The following is a 17127-nucleotide window of genomic DNA, read 5'->3' on the forward strand; positions in this document are numbered from 1 at the left end:
AGATCTGGAGGATAAATCCCATAAAGCCTCAGATAGGGGCTATGCAAACTGGCTGAAGCTCTCTGTAGACCCCCTGCACGGGCCAGCCTGGCCTCTAGCCCCAGCCCCACAATGAGGAGGCAACAGAGGGCACTCATCAACAAGACAGGAGGCCAGTACCTAGCAGCCCACACCCCCTGTTAACACAAGGAGCTCAGCACCTCTCCTGACACAGAACCTCACTATACACACACAGGTGACACATCAAGAGACAAATCCTGGGCCCCCAATTTACTGTCACTGTCCGACTGTGACACAAAGACACCATTACACAGTGAGAACACCACCCAGTGAAAATGACCCATGTGTATAGTTGACAATGACACACCGGGATATTGACAGTCATTATAGTGACAATGTAGTGAGTGACAGTCATAAATAATGGCACCAACAAATGGGGCAATGACACCTGTTGACACAGACAAAATCACAGTGACAATAACCCCAGAATCAAAGATGCAATGAAATGGACAGTCACAGAGAGTTACAATGACGGTGCATCCACAGTAACACAGGGATGCTGACAGTCAGACTCAGTAACATGGACGGTCACACAGAATAACAGCGGCACCACAGAGGCTGGCAATCACTGGCAGGGACGCTGACAGACAGTGACAGGCTCCAGATTAGGGACCTCAATTACTCAGTTTCTGAGTCTGGCTTAAGATCCAGAGCCCAAGACCCCTCTTGCCAGCCCCAGCAAGGTCCCAGGTGCCTTGTGCCCCCAACCCTCACCCCTTGACCAGCTGAAGGCACGACCTGAGGATGGGGAGGTGTGAGTCTGGAGAGCTCCTATTAATCCCTGCAGAAGGTTACAGAGGCCCAGCCCTCAGGAATCCCGGCCACATCCAGAGTAGGAGTGGGAGATTCTGAGCACCACTGGCTGGGGCCCAGCTCTAACTGTGTGTGAGTGTTGATGTCCAACAGTATGTTCTGACTTCAGGGCGTTAGTTGGGGTGGGTGTGCTGAGGGTCAGGTAGGCTCAATTTGGTCTGAAGAATGAATGAACAGGGAGGCCCATGTGGTATGCCCCCAAATTGAAATCCAACCAAAGTCACCGGCCTACACTACCCACCCCAACAGGGATGGGTGAGGTCAGGAACATTCATATCTGTGGGAGGGCATCTAACCCATAGCATGGCCAAGGTGACATCTCCACAGCTTCTAGTCCGCCTCGGTAACCCCCGACTCCAGAATCCCTCAGTGTGAGGGAAAAGACACTTTGTCCTAGGGCCTCGCCTCCTCCCCTCTCCCTACAACAGCTGTAGAGGACCCATCCTGAGAAAAGGCAAGAACACAGGACAGGACACAGCATGGATTAAGTGACTCAAAAGCCTGGGAAACTCTAGAGGCCTCAGACCTGCAGAGGAATTAGGGCAGAGCAAGGAAAAGAGACACCTTCACTTGGAGGTAGAGAGAGAAAATGAGAGAGCGAGGGCAGAGACAGAGACAATGATGTGGTGGGCAAGGAGGAGCAGCACTGGCTGAGGGAGAGCCTGGGAGGGACAGTCAGGGCTGGCTGGAAGCTCCGGGAGGGGGAGGAGGGGCTAAGACCAAGAGGCCCCCAGATCCCACCAGGCCTAGGCAGCCTGGACAGCGTGGGTGGTGGGGGCGGGGGCAGAGGCCTGAGCAGTCCAGAGGGTGTGTGAGTGTTGGGGGGGGGGATATAGACTGAGGAGGGAGGTCTGGCCCCTGGCAGCTGGCCCAGCAGACCCCCCACTGGGGAGGGGGCAGGCCTGGGTCAGGGGCCAGCTCCTGGGGCCGGGGCTGGCTGGCCACTGGGCAGGCTCCCATTCCCTGTGGTGTCTCTACCTCCTATCTCTGAGTTTCTTGTCTCTGGCTCATTCTCTCTGAATCTACACCTGGCCCTCCTCCCAGCTACTGATGCCCCCACACTGAGGGGCATAGGAGCCGTGCCTGGGTTCAGGATTCAAGCCTTATCTCCTCCTGCGTTACCACATGTCCACCCACTCCAGGGTCAAGCCCCAATGTTCAGGGGAAAGGACCCCACCCAAATGTAGGCCCCCGTCTCCCCCCATAGAAGGGGGCAGGAGACGCTCAGCACCAGTGGGAGGCAGGGGGAGCAGTCCCCCAGCTCCAGCCGCTGGCTGAGGTTGTGGAAAAGGAGGCGGCCCAATGTGAATGAGTTTGGGGGGGAGTGGGTATCCGCACCTGCTATTGTGACCTCCACAGCCGGAGATGGGGGCCTGGGGGGGACAAGATTCCAATGGATTTTGGCAGCAGCCCGGACTCTCAGTGCTCAAACCCCCCACCTCCAGCCTCTTGCACCGTGGGGACCCTGAGATCAGCATGTGCATGCCCTGCTGCACGTGTGTGCAGGCGTGTTGTGGGGGGAGCCTGGGGCGTTCCCATGATGGGCCTGGCTGGGCAGCGGGGAGGTGCCTGGGGGAGGTGGGAATCTGAATCCTACCGGCCCATGCCCACAATGTGGAGCCCTACTCAGGGCCCTGCATGCTGTCTGCGGACCTGGCATGGGCTTATATCCGCACATATATGCAGGCCTGGGCTTAAGCAACCCTCTAGGTGCAAAAGGTCTGGGCTTTCTACCTCGAAAGTCATCTGGACCAGTCCCCTGCCCTTCAAATGGGGAAGAGGAAGGAGCAGATAAGCGCCTATCTTCCCTATGGGTACATGGGCTCTAGACAACTTCACAGAACCTGGCTCACAAGCATCAAATCCCGTAGCCCCTGGCCCCAGTCCAGGGTCTTTTCTTGCTTCTAGAAGAATTGGGAGGACCCCTCTACCTAGAAAAGGGCCATGCACCAGTCAGGTTAAGTATGCAGGGAGTGGGGGCTGCTCCTCTTGGATCGACAAACCACTACAGCAGGAGGTGAGACAGCTGGAAGAACTCCCATTCATTGCTGGGGGGTGGGCAGAGTAAAGGGTTGAATGAGACTTCCCAGGCGAGGGTGGGGGAGCCTCCCAGCTGATGAGGCAGGGCAAGAAGGAGGCTGCAGGCCCTCCATGAAGAGAGAAAGATGGACAGAATAGCTTTGCAGACTCGGGGGCTGGGACAAAGACCTACTTGCCTCAGCATCTCTCACTACACCCCACCCCTGGCCCCATCACTGCTATGGTGCCGACACACCCTCAAAGGCCTATGCTTGCAAGCGTGCGCACACACACACACACACACACAGGGGTGGGGTGGGGGGGCGGCACTGCATATGAAGCATTGGTTTCTAACAAAAAGAACTGAAGATGGTCTTTCTGACAGAGCTAGAGTTGGGGGGAGGGGGACAGAAACTTCGCCTGTCTTCATATAACAGTGTCCCGTTGTCCCTGCCCCCTAGCATGCATGCACACTGCACACACTACTTCTGAGGAAGCTTCTGGGCTGCTGGGCAAAAGCAAGCCATCCTCCCCCCGCCTTCTCCCTCCTCGCAGTGGGGAAGCCAGAGCAATCTGTTCCTGATGGGCAAACACAGGCCTGAGTATGTGCGCACACATGCTCACACACACACCAGCAATTCAGGGTCACACGGCACCTGGGGCACACTTCCCCCCGAGACGTAGCCCACACTTGGGACTCTCGCTACTGCTGGCAGAGCTCCCCAAAGCCCTCCCTACCTCCGCAGACACACCCAGGCGGCCTCACAGACACTGGCACTCAGAGTTCACCACCATGACCACACATCTCGGCCTCCCACGTGGACACCCACTGCCACAGCTTCGCACACGCTGTGCATGCACACACGTATTACAGTCACACACGCAGACTCTCACACGCGCTCACTCAAAACGGTCACAGTCTCACATATGGATGCCATCCCACACTCGGAGCAGTCTATCTTCCACATAGATACCATCGCACCTTCAGAAACCCAGAGTCCCCCAGCCACCCTCAGCCTCTCATGCTCCCACATCCAGCAGTGGGAAATACAAAGATACACACTCACAGCAGTCATTCCATGCTGGGACCTCGGACTGCCCAGGCTGCACTTGGAGGGGTGGAGGCTAAAGCTCAGGGTGGCCTAAGGAAGGAAGGAAAAGGGAAGGAGGAAATTTGTTGGTCCTTAAAAAGCAAGGAGATACGATAATTTCCTAGATGGCTCCTTCCTCCCCTGGCCCTGCTTTCCCAGCATTTGGGAGTAAGCACAGACCCAGCCAGACAGGGTGGGTGGGGTGAGGAAGCCCCTGGGTGAAGGGGTGGCACTGGTAGTAGCAGGAGCCAGAGAAGCCCAGAAAGCAGCCCACACCCCAGTGCCCCTCCTGCCTCCTCCCCTCAGCAACCCCTCTTCTCCAGGATGAGAATCAGCAACAGCGCTCAACCTAGCCACCTGCTGTGTGATCCCGAACCTCTTCAAATCCTCTCTGTGCCCACAACTATCTGGAGTGCACCTGCCTGTCAGGCTTGGCTGCAAGAGGCAAGGTAAGGAGAAGGAGATGTGGCCCAGACCTCAACCCCCAGCCCCTGCCAAGGCCCTGTCATCACTGTCAGGCCCAAAGAGAGATGGGGACAGCACTGGCCAAGCCAGTGCTCCTCTAACCAATCACTGAGGACAAGAATCCTGAAGTGTCCTTGGACCCTGTAGCCCTGCCCCCCATCACAAGAAAGGAAGCTGTGTCGCTGTCCAGGCAGAATGGAATCCAAGCTGTGCTGGCCAGGCCCCAACCCGGGAACAACTGGCAATGCTGTCGACATCCTTACCACTTACCGCTCCAGGTGTCGTTTGGGCCCTGATGCTCTATCCTAAAGGGAGTATGACAGGTTCCAAGGAAGCCATGCAGGGGAGCAAACACCAGACGGCAGACCGGGCAGGCGGGACAGGCCAGACAGGATGTAAGGAAACCAGGTAGGGCAATCCCATAAAGCCAGGTGGTAGGGACTTAAGGAGAGCGGACAGTGCCAACAAAAGAAATCAGGCAGCAGTGTCTAGGGAAACCAGGTGACAGGCCCAAAAGAACACAAGCTGTGGGGACCAAATGAAACTAGGCAGTGGGGACTAAAGTTTGCTAGGAGGTGGGGACAAATGAAGCCAGGCAAGAGGCCCACAGGATGTGAGAAAAGAAAGATATCAAGAGCTCATCCCCCTCTGTGTAGATGTCACCCCCACACCCTGGGCCTCTCTCTCGGTAGCCCCCTTCCCACCCAGGTGGTGGTCCCCTCCCCCAGGCCAATGGACACTGCCAGAGCCCCCTCCTCTCTCAGAGGCCTGGGCCGATTGCAGCCAATGGGCCCCGGCCCCATCCCTGGGACCTCAGGAAGTCCCAGTCCCTCCCACCGGCTGCAGAGGCAGGGGGGCTGGGTGGGGGGGGGGAGAAAGAGAAGAGAGACAGCTTGGCAGGGGGAGCGCGCCGAGCAGCCGCGGGGGGCGGGGGCCGAGAAAGGAGCGGGAAGCTCCGAGGCGGGCTGGAGGGCGGGCGCGGGCGGGGGCGTCTCAGCGGCGGCGGTGGGGGTGACAAGTTCTCCGGCCCCGCGGCCGCGCCGCCACTGACCTGGGTCCCCGCGCAGGCGCCCCGTCGGTGCCTCCGGCGCTCCGTGGGTCCGCCAGGCAGCCCGCGGGCATCGGGCCCCCGGGGCTGGGGCTGGGGCCCAGGAGGCCCGAGGCGGCCCGGGGGGTAGGAAACCCCCGGAACAACACCGGGAGTCTGGGCGCGCGGGCGGCCGGGCTAGGGGCCGGGCTGAGCTGTGAGCAAGCGAGCGAGGCGGCGAGCGGGCCGGGAGGAGGGGAGGAAGGAGCGCGCCTCGAGCGAGCGAGCGAGCGAGCGAGCAAGGCGAGCTAGCAGAGGGAGCGAGTGAGGGACGGCAGGCAGTGAGGTCATCCTTTGAATCTAATTGTCTGAGTCAGGAGGAGATGTGGCACTTGATGCTGGGGGAGGAGAGGGGGAAGGGACCCTCGGCTCAGAGCCGGGCCCCTCCTCACGCCCAGGGCGGCCAGGGCCTCCCTTCCCCAGCCCAGGGCGAAGTTGCCTCAGGCCAACTCCGACGGACCCCTTCTCGTCTCAGGGTTGACGCCTCTGCAGCCAGGGGGGATCAATAAGCCATGAGATGTGGGACCCAATCCCACATCACCCCAGAGAGTGGCCATCTTCCTACTCTCTGGGGGTGATGACGACCCCCACCCAGGCCCAGGTCAAGTCCCTAAATTTCTGAGTTTAAAGGGAGGCCCCCAAACCCACCTCCAGGTCTTATTCCTACCCTTTGAGGATAAAGGGAGAACTTCAGCCAGGCTTCCAAGTTACCTTTGTGCACTTCAGGAGCATGGAGTCCCCAGTTCTATTCCCCAAGTTACGTCTTGCTCTGGGAATCTGGGGGAATCTGGACATTGGACCCCAGCTCACCTTCTTGCCCTCTGAGAATGATGGTGCAGTGCCACCCAGTCTTCCAGTTACTGCGCTTTGGGGGGTCTGAGGACCCCCAAATGACCCCAGAGTTCTCCCTATTCTGCTTGCCCAACTCTTCAGGAAGGGCAAGAACCAGGTCAGATTCCAGGGCTACTCTATGGTGGGGGTGAAGGGAGACAAGATGGGCCCTGGGCCTGTTAGGTATGCACGCCCATGCGTGCACATATAAGCACATGTGCACATCTGTAAACACACTGGGGGAGCACCAAACAGCTGGGGATGCTCACACCAAGGACCACACACTCCTCCCCTCACCCCTTGGGGGGAGGGGTGATAAATATTTAAGGGGCTTTTAGTTCAGAAGGGGCTGAAGCTGGAGGAGGGAGGAGGATCCACGATGCCTGATTAATGGGGTTACAGGCTTGGATCAATCCATCTGCCCGCTGCTCCCTCCTCCCTCCTCCTCCCTCTCCCTCCCTCCCTCGGCCTAATGCGCTTTATCAGGAGACGCTTTTCTGACTTGGCAGCGTCGGGTGTTTTAAATAGACCCATTTAGAGCAGGGGTTGGGGGAGAAGCGGGCGGGGAAGGGAGACAGAGATTGAGACAGGCTAGGAGACAGAGATGATTCAGGAGAGAGACAAGCCCTGGAAGAGAGACCCGGAAAGGAGAGACAAAAGGAGATGCAGAGAGACTGAGGATGAGACTCCCAGGGAGGCTGATATGGGAGGTGGTAATGGGAGGCCAAGGGGAAGCTGCGGGGCCACGGAGCAGAAACAAAAAAAGAGACAGAGAGGAAAGGAGCCACCAGCAGCGGGGAGAAACCGGGAGAGAGGCTCTCTGCAAGGGCTGAGTGATAGCCTGGGAGACAGCAGATATCTTTTATTTCCAAAAACAGGTTTTCATCCACTTTGTTAAATTAAAAAGCTGTTTTTAAAGTGGTGCTGGAGGTGCTGCGGAGGGAGGGTGGACAGCACTGCCAAGTCCTCCCTCCCAGCCTCCTCTTGGTGGGGGGCGGCCCACAGAAGCTGCCTAACCCTTAACCCCCAGGGGTGTTCTCTACCTCCCCTGCTCTCTGTGATCCTCTGGGATCCCCAGAGATATGGTCAGGGCATCAGAGCTACTGTTCATTGGCAGGAAGACCTTCCTGCTGTCTGGCCTCAGTCCCTCCTGCTGCAGGGAGCCCAGTCTCTTGCCTGACCACTACTAGCTTTCTCTTCTCCAGCCCCCTTCTTGGGAGATAAGATGTTCCCAATTGTGGGGGAGGATTGTGTGCCCTCACAGCAGTAACTCACTTTACTAACAAGCCATGAGACTCCTCCCAGGTGTGGCCCCTATAAATATTTATTATCTATTGTTGTGTAAATCGGAACTTCTATCAGATACCCTACCCTTGTCCTTGGGTCCCCTGGGAACAGTGAGACTGGAAGCTTAACTCTCTATAGCCCTCTGGGGCCTCCCTTCCTCTTCAGAACCCCAGCTCCATTTTAAGTCCCTTTTATGGCCATGTGTCAGCCTGGGATACCCCATCCCACCCAACAACACCCCAGTCCTAGTTCTGAAGGGTCAGTCAGTCCCCCATTCCTGGGCCGGGAAAATGGCCAGTCTGTTTGGGAGCTGAGATGAAAAGCCGGCTGGCCTTTGTGGGCCTCTGGCGGGTTTTGGACAATAGGCTCTTCCGTTCCGCTCCAGTGCCTCGATTCCTTGGATGCCCCCACCCGGGGCTGCCAATGGGGGGCCCTGGCTGGCCTTAATGAAAGGCAGAGAGAGTCAAGCCCAGCCCCATAGCTGGCCCCAGAAGATTTTGGAATTTCCGACCCCCATCCCATCTATTCTAAGCCCAGCTGCTCCCCCAGTCAAGCCAGAGAGATGCTTTGGGGGCAGAAAGGGAGCCAGACAATGAGACAGAACATACTCCCACATCCAGGACGCAGCCCTCTCTGGGTAGACCTGGCTTTGCCCTTGCCTGTGTGACTGCAGGTAAGTCCCTTCCCCTTTATGAACCTATCAGAGGGGCATGAAAAGCCTCAAGAGAAAGAACAGAGGAAGAGGAGGAAGGGATCTCAGCCCCTCCTTCACTCACATCCCCAAACCTGTAGCTCCACCGCACCAGCCTGATGCCCGGAGACTGGCCTGCCTCATTTGGGTCCCCAGCACATACCTCTTCACCACTGGCCCTACACAGAGCACATCAATGTCCTCCTCCTCCAGACCAACTTTTTCCAAGACTTCCAAAACCAAGGGAGCAGGATGATGCGACAAGGCTGGATTCTGGAAGGGCAAAGGGCACAAATCAGAGGTCACAGAGGAGCCAAAGGCCTAAGTCCAACAAAGAACTCATTCCATACAACCTCACCGAGAGAAGGGGAGACTGAGGCAGCAGCATTTAAGTGTCTACAAGAGGGAAAGTTGGAAATAGTCCAGACTCCCTCCGGCACCCCTTGCTGACTTCAGGTTCTAAACCACAGGGACAAAGGGAGGCCAGAAGTGGCCTAACACCACATGTGCATACACACTCATACACACCCACAGACAATCCAAAGTTCCCACACAACCAACTCACAGGCACAAGTACCTGAACATCACATACTTTCTCATGTGGCCACTGGCAGGGCAAAAACACCCACCATCATACTATCCTCTTCCTCTGCTTCATCACCACTATGATTTATTGAGCATCTGTTATGTACCAGGAACTGTATCAAGCACTTTATATGCATTATCTCATTTAATCCTCGTGATTTCTCTATGAGGTAGGTTCTATTATTATTCCCCATTTGACAGCTGAAAAAACCGAGATTCAGGGAGGTTAAGTCATTTGCCTAAGACCATATAGCTGATCAGTTCCAGAGCATAGATTTGAGTCCAAGTCTAGCTCCAAAGCCTTTGTGCTATACTAATTTACTTCTGCAGTTCGCTCTCTTGCCTGCACAGTGCCTTTCCCAGTAATAATAGTAACAGCTAACACTTGTTCAGGGTTCTTAATGAGTCAGGTATCATGATAAGTACTTAACATACATTTTGTACTGAATCATCAAAACAACCTTTGCAGGTAATCCTGCTTCCATTTTACAGACGAGGAAACTGAGGCTCAGAAAACAAAAGCACCTTGTCCAAAGTCACACAACTGGCAGGTGATAAAGGAGCTAGCACTGTACTCAGGGCTGTCTTGAAAGCCACTATTGCTTCTCTGGGCTCCAGTCACTTAACAGAGCCCTCACCTTCTGCAAGACCCCAACTTAGTGTCCAACTTCCTCTCCCCCCCCTCAAAAAACAGGTCCTAGATGTGTCTGACAAAGGCATGATCAGGTGCCTAAACACATACCCATGAGAAAGGGTCTCCATGTCATCCAACTCTGCCCAAAGATGCAACCAGAGAGAGATGGCCACAAACTAAAATAAGGTGTTAGAGACAGGCTGGCTGGTGGTAATAGATACAGACACACCAAGAGATAGGCCCCAAGAGAAGGAGACGGAGAGGACGTTAGAGACAGAGAGACACACATCAGGCCAAAGAATAGTCGGGAAAGGAGACAATCGAGGGAGAGGAGGGTACAGGCTGATATGAAAAAACACAGATACACACTAACATAAACAGACACAGACACACATAAAGAGCCCTCCAGGGGCTCCTGGCTGGCTCAGTCAGTACAGCATGTGTCTCTTGATCCTGGGGTCATGAGTTCGAGCCCCATGTTGGGTATAGAAATTACTTAAAAAAAAAAAAAGAGCCCTCCAACCTTCACAAGAAAAAAACTGTAAGCAAACAAGGCTCAGGCTGTGTGTGGCTTGTGTGTGTGTCTGCATGCACACATGTTGGGGGGGCATGCAGAGTGTATCGCTACGCACATTACACCAGCTGCTTCCAGCAATTTCATCTGATTAATAATAAATGCCCCATAATTACAGCTGCTCCCCCAGCCTTTCTTCTTGTTTTTTGTCAGCTGCCGCCAGGCCAGCCCCCTATGGACCCCATGGCCCTCTCCGTCCTCACCTGCTGCCTTCTAGGAGGCTGAGGGGACATAGGCTGATGGAGGAGGCCTGACTCCCAACTGAGAGGGAATACCCATCTCTCTAATTGGGATTAATGCCCTCTGCCTCCAAGCAAAAGATCATCTCCCTCAGGTCTCACTCAGCACTCTCCCCTACCCTGGGTATAACCTGTGACCCCTAACATGGCCTAGGAGCCCAAGTCTGGGAAGCAGAGACATGAACTCTGAACTCCCCTTGCCCACTCTTTATCATTCACTGGCTGAAAAAAGTCTTCATTCACAAACTTCCCCTAGCCTTGGAACCCCACAGGCTCAAAGGAGAAAGGGACTAGTTCAACGGCCCCTACCCCATCATTCCAACCCAGGCAGCCCCAGAATCTCTGCCTACTTGTGCACCCTCATGTTTTGGACACTCCGTGGCTCCACCTCCATTCCTGAGCCCCCCACCGGGTCCACCTCCTTCCAGGCCTCCCACCCTAGCTCTCCAAGGCAGCTCTATCAGAATCAGCTGCGGGCGGGTTTGTGCTGATCTGTTTCTAATCGCTGGGGCCTGGTTCACGCTTGCCCCCCCCAATATTGATTCCATTATTTGGAGAGTCATTGACGTCAGGGACCTGGACGAGTGCCAAAACCGCCTTCTCTCCGGGCCTGGGCCAGGGCCCAGCCCCCCCATCCTGCGATTTCACAGAGGGGCCCAGAAAGGTCAGCTTACAAGCCAAGGTCACACGGCATCTGCCCTCAAAGGCTGGGATCTTCTTACCTTTTTGGGACCACTGTGCAGCATCCATCTCCTGGGAAGAGGGGATACACAGAGGCCTAAGGGTCAGAAGTGAGGTGGGGGCCTATAAAAGGGGGTGTGCAAGAACCCCACTGGGACTCAGGCTGTGGGGAAGGACTCCACGAGGTAAGGCTGGGGGCAGTGGCTCAGAAAAGTCTACTTAGGGAAGATTTTTTTTCTTTGCCACACACTTATTTTGGAATGTCCTGAAGCTGGACTTGAAATGGTTACTACTGACTACTTAATTTTTATGTAGGCTGATATCAGATGTATCTTCAAACTCTCCAAGAAGGAAATTCTCTGCAGCATAAAATAACAGATTACCCTAAGTGTTGCCATAATTTGAAGAACGGGCACCACTAATTTTATAAATCTCTGTTCCGTATAAAACAGAGACTCTGTCTCCTGTCCATGCTGCCTCAGTTTCCCCATACTCTCCAGTGTCTCCCAGCTCTGTGTCTGTCTTATCAAGATGCAGCTACTGCTACACCAGCCCACACCAGCAACTCCTAGGCTCTGGCTGGATAGGATATTTTTAGGATCCGAACCCCCTGTTCTCAGACAGACATTAATAACCAATACAATTTGTGGTGCCCACAGCAGCTAGACAACCTCAGAGCCTAGCCTCAGTGGCTCAGAGGTGGGGTCCATTGCCTTGGCTAGAGTCCAAGAAACTCTGACCTAGAGAGACCAAGGGACACGCTCACAATCACCTGAGGAGAAAAGGACTTTTCCACCTTCTGAAAAATCCTGAAGCTGGGGAGAGGACAGAAGTAACCTCCAACCTCTGCCACAGAATCAGGGTCATCACCCTGCCCCAGTCTCCCTTAGTCCTGACCTTTCCAAGGAAGAAACCCCCTATCCTCTGCACTCCTTCCCTGACTGCAGGCAAGTCCTTCCTTTAGTCTAGACTGCAAATCATTCAGGGGTTCTTTGAGCCAAATAGGGGTAATACAACAGAGGGTGTTGGATCCAAAGCCACAAACTCCAGAAAGTCCCCTCTCCCCGTGGTCTGTCCCACTCAAGGATTCATTCCTCAACATTTTTTTTTAAGATTTTATTTGTTTGAGATAGAGAGCACAAGCATGAGCAAGGGGTGGCGGGGGGGGGGAGGGGCAGGAGGAGAGGGAGAAGCAGGACCCTGGGATCATGACCTGAGCTGAAGGCAGATGCTTAACCGACTGAGCCACCCACGTGCCCCCCCCTTTTTAAAAGATTTTATTTATCATTTCTCAACATTTATTGAGCACCCAATCCCTGTCAGGTACTGTGCTGGGACAGGGTACAGTAGTGAGCAAAGCAGACCCAGTCCCCAGGTCCCACAGAGCTCACAGGCAATTACTATGTAACCTTGCTGAGTTTTGTGAAGGGTAAGTATAGGTAGTGTATGGTGGGGCATACCGATCATCCCAGGTCTGGAAAAACTCCTGCAGGATTGAGGACTCTTCAGTCCCTTCCTAAACTCCAGGAGCTCTTGCACTGACCAGAAGTCACCATCATAGTCTAGCTTCAGTTCCTTCCACTATAGCGGTAGCCCCAGCTTCTGGGAGCTGGTTCTGCAAGCAGCAGGGTCTAACTTCCCCACATCTGCCCCAGCTCCCCCTTTCACTCCTTGGCCCCCAGAGCTCCTGGCTCTGGTGACCCCCAACCCAGCATGGCTCTGTGCTTTGGGGGCTCTCTGCCTCTATAGACAGGGTAAAGGGCGGTGATGACCTCAGCACTCTCAGCCCACAGGGACCACTTGCTTACCCAGCCCCTCCCCACAGGAAGCTGGAGCTTGGGTGGATGTGGTCACCCAGGGCCACAGTTTACACAGCTGAGGTCTCCCCAACTCCCTTCACCCCATGGTGCGTCTGGAGGAGGGGTCAGCTCTCTTCTCAGCCTCCTTGCTCTCTGGGACCCCTCTCCCACCAAACCAGGCACACATGGTCCCCCCCAACCCATCTGCATTTCAAAGAAAATCTGCTCCATATGTTTTGATTCATTTACACTTCAACTCACCATGGGGGGGCAGAGAGCAGGACGCCTTGGCTTTAAGCCCCCCACCCCCATAGGGGGGCTGGGGAGCATGTGTCCCCTTCAGGGACAGGGAGCTGACACAGCCCAGCCATCTGAGGCTGAGGGCCAGATCTCTACTGCCCTCGGGGTGCCCATGAGGTGACTGTGCACCTCAGGCAGCCCCGACGTGCTGGCCTCCATAATGGGAGGGCATGTAAGCCCAGCAGCGTCTCTAAGGCAGGTGGAGTCCTGGGATAGGTTACAACCTAGCCCAACTCTCCCCCACAGGGCTACTGCTCCTCTAGGGAGGGAGAGAACACTGGTCACACATAGAGACAAGGTAAGCGCTCAACAGACCTTCCAGAAGACAGTGTCAGATATGATATAACTTGGCCCCTACCCCTCCTCTCCAGCCAGGGCAGAGGAGGGGAAGGTGGGTTTCAGTCCAGTCTCCTCCTTCAGCTACCTTCTCACCACAGATCTGGGCTACCATCTCCCTTCGAATCTGAGATCCAACACTGTGGAATGTTCAAAGGAGCCAGAGGTCTACCCTCTTACCAAGTCAACCTTCACACTCCTCCCATACTAAGGATGACTGTGGTGAGAGAAATGTCTTGGGAGGACATGAGTCTTTTTTCCCCTACACCTGATTCTGTTACCACAGAAGGGGTACCCAAAACTATTAAGGGGGATGTACATGGCACGTGGGAGACTCTAAGAGTACCTATCACTCCTGTACCAAAAAGCCACTCAGACCTTCCTGCCAATATAGCCTAGTCTCCTTGTGGAAAGAAAGGGAGAAAGGTTTAACCCTAACTGGGTCAGGGTTTCCCTCCACCCTCTCCATCAGCCCACAGCCCAAGTGAATGACATGCCCAAACATGTATCCCCTCTCCTCCCCACCTTTGGAGGGGACATGTCTTGTCACAGTCTGTTCCTTACCCAACTGCCCTGATACACACCATAAACCAAAGAAAATACGGGTATATTTGACTATGAGTTCCAAGTTTCACTGGAGGGTAAACACCACATCCTAGTTTAGGTTTGAATGTGAGCCCCGGGATGGAACCATAACTGGGTGTGATTCCAAGTGTGAACCCCAGGGCCCCCACGGGGAATATAAAAGTCTTAAGATGGAAGCATAAGTCTGAGTGTGAGCACTAGAGCCTTAGTGTGAGTCTAAACCCCAGGATGGAAGTGAGATTAATGTAATCACCAGGGATACCAGTCTGAGTGTGAACACTGGGTCCCTAAGTGATCCCAGGATGGAAGTGAGAATCTTGCTAGTGTGAATCTGAGAGTGAGCTCTAAGATGGAAGCATGAGTTCATGAATTCCAGTGTCCTATGTGAGTCCTTGAGTTCAAATGTGAGCCCCAGGTTCCCCATGGGAGTCTGTGTGAGCCCTTAGTCTTAATGTGACTCTGAGTATGAGGCCCAGAATGTAAGTGTGACTCTGAAATGAGGACCAAGTGTGAACTCTAGGACCCCTGTGAGATTCTGAGCATCGGCTCTAGGTCTCTATGTAAATCTATGAGCCTCAGGACAGAAATGTGAATCTAAGTGTAAGCCTGGAGTCCCAATGTGAGTCTGAGTGTAAACCCTAGGGCTGAAGTGTAGAGCTGGATATGAGCCCCAGGATTTAAGTGTGAATCTGAGTGTGAGTCCCATTGTTCTGGTAATTCGGAGTGTGAATCCATATGAATTTAAGTGTCCCAGTGTGAACCTGGGTATAAATTCTGAACTCCCAAGAAGTCTTGAATGTGAACTTTAAACTCCTAGTCTTCGTATAAGGTCAGGATCTGTTGGAGTATTAGTCCTGATGGAGTGTGAACCTTAGCTCCATGTCACAATCCTGACCAGGAACCCCAAGAACCAATTCAGAGGATTTGTGTGGGTTTTGACAGTGGAGACAGAGAGGCATAGTTTACTGAGACACATAGGCCCCTCAAGCCCTGGTACCCCTGCAGCCATAGGAATATTCAACTGTTCAAGTCCCATCCCCACATAGGCAATGATACACCATCACACCCAGAGTTAGACACACAAAAATACAGTTTCAGACCCCCTGGACATACAGCAACTGTAAATGCACAAACACGTTCTGCATTTCAAAGTCCCACCTCCATGATTACAGCCACATGAACACCCCCAGTGACACAGACACAAATGTACCAAGTGTTATAAGCAAAACAACTAGTGTTACAGGCACACTCCCACAGTGGCATGCAGATACACACCTAGTGTTGCAGACAAGCTGCCAGTCACACAGACACACGTAGACGCTTCTCAAAGAGAGAGACTAGACGGAAAGGGAAAGAAAATCCTGAATTTTCAACAAGGCGTGAAATAGTCCTGCCCGCCTGAAGCTACTGAAGGGGGGTGGGGGCCAAGGGAGCGAGCGAGTGCGAGAGCTAGCCGCAGGAGGAGAGGCTCGGGAGAGGAGAGAAACCGAGGAGAGCTGTCCGTCTGGTGACCTCCCCGCGGCCCAGCCCCCACGCACCGGGAGATCCACTTCTCGGAGCAACACAGGGGCACCCAAGCCGGCTCACACAGAGTCACCCAGCCGCACTGGGGGGAGACACACATGGGCAGGCTCACAAAGAAATAGGGATACACCTCAAGCGGACTCATACAAACACACGACACAGGAGGTCTTACAAAGAGACCCTGAAGGAAACCCACTACATGGAGATACATACAGGCGGACTCACGAGGAAACCACACACAGGCAAGATCACACCAACACACACACACACACGCGCGCGCGCGGATTCACACGGACACACATACGCTGGCAAACGCGCAACCGTCCGTTCACATCCCTGGGCGCTTTGAAGTCTAGATTTCTGCGGGAGAAGGAAGCCGCCTCCGGGCGCGCGGGGGTCACCACGACCCCCCAGTTCTGGAATTTTCCCAGACCCCGCGCGCGCTGCGGCGGGGTGAGAGAGAATAGGGAAGCTAGGACAATCCGCCCTGGCCACCTCCCCCCAGCCGATTGTCCGCCCCCACCATCACCACGCCCAACCCCCCGACGCGCCCGGGCGCGGGGGGCGGCTTCTCACGCGCCCCCGCCCCAGAGTTTGCGGGCAAAGTTTCCCTCGAACTTTCCCGTTTCCCTCTCCCCCCGGGTCGCGGGCCCACGCGTGCCCTCTCCCTCTTCCCGCGCGCACGAGGGCCGCGGGTCTGTCGGTCCGCCGGAGGGTCTGAGGGTCCGGCCGCGCGCGGTCCGCCGCGGGCGTACTCACCGCGCCCTCGGGCCACCAGGACTCCGCGCCTCGCTCTTCGACCACCCCGGGCAGGGAGCGAGGCACGGAGCGCGGAGCTAGCACCGCTGCCGGATCCCGCTGCCGAGCCCCGCGCCGCGCCGGCTGGAGCCACCGCCTCCGCTGCCGCCGCCGCCGCCGCCGAGCTGCCCGCTCTGCACCGGCTCCTCGGCGCTCGGCGGCTTTAACCCCCCCATCCTCCTCCCTCCCTCGCGCGCTCCCTCCCTCCTTCCCTCGCCCATGTGACCGCGGGCGCCCGCTCGGCCGCGCGCGCCCTCGCTCCCCTCCCCCTCCCGCCTTGTCTCCCCGCGCCTCCGCGGCCGCGCGCCACGACCCCCTCCCGGCCACTGCCCCCGCGCGCCCCCGCCTTGGCACGCTCCCGCGCCTGGCACGCGCGGACACACTCACTCTGCTCAGGCTTGTGAGCCCCCACTCCCACTCGACTCGCGCTCGCACGCACCCTCCCCCCGCTGGCACACTCGCCCGCACTGGCACGCGTGGCCCGCTCACATTCGCCCTTTCCCGGGAACGCCCTCCAGACGGCTGTGGCCCCTGTGCTTCACGCGCAGGCCCGACCGCGGGTCTCAAAAACGCGCGTGCACACGTACCCGCACCCACTCTGCCGGATCCCCTAGGGACGCTGGGCGCGCCCACCCCCCCACTCTCCCCCTCCAGGTCGCTAATTCACACTCCCTCTCTCCCTCAGCCTTGGCCAGGTCTCTGCTGCTGAAAGCTCCCGCTTGTTCAGG

At 55.8% G+C, this 17127-nt stretch overlaps 1 protein-coding gene across 3 annotated transcripts in view; it reads right to left on the reverse strand.

The window, feature by feature from the left end:
- The window catches only part of CNTFR (ciliary neurotrophic factor receptor), a 59837-nt gene extending 42987 nt beyond the window's left edge, over positions 1–16850 (reverse strand). The window contains exons 1-3 of one of the 3 annotated variants that reach the window (XM_045882567.3): positions 16361–16566; positions 8508–8617; positions 3960–4034 (exon numbers count right to left, since the gene is read on the reverse strand). In XM_045882567.3, the coding sequence (XP_045738523.1) occupies positions 3960–3968 (9 nt within the window). In that variant the 5' untranslated portion in view covers positions 3969–4034; positions 8508–8617; positions 16361–16566. Of the gene's footprint in view, positions 1–3959; positions 4035–8507; positions 8618–16360; positions 16570–16786 lie in introns of those variants that run through there. The other 2 variants (XM_064579814.1, XM_054509262.2) reach the window with 2 other exon arrangements.
- Positions 16851–17127: the final 277 nt, after the last annotated feature.

Source organism: Mirounga angustirostris, unplaced genomic scaffold, assembly GCF_029215605.1.
Source record: "Mirounga angustirostris isolate CCGP_5_RB_7025 unplaced genomic scaffold, mMirAng1.0.hap1 SCAF_15, whole genome shotgun sequence".
NCBI classification, from domain to species: domain Eukaryota; kingdom Metazoa; phylum Chordata; class Mammalia; order Carnivora; family Phocidae; genus Mirounga; species Mirounga angustirostris.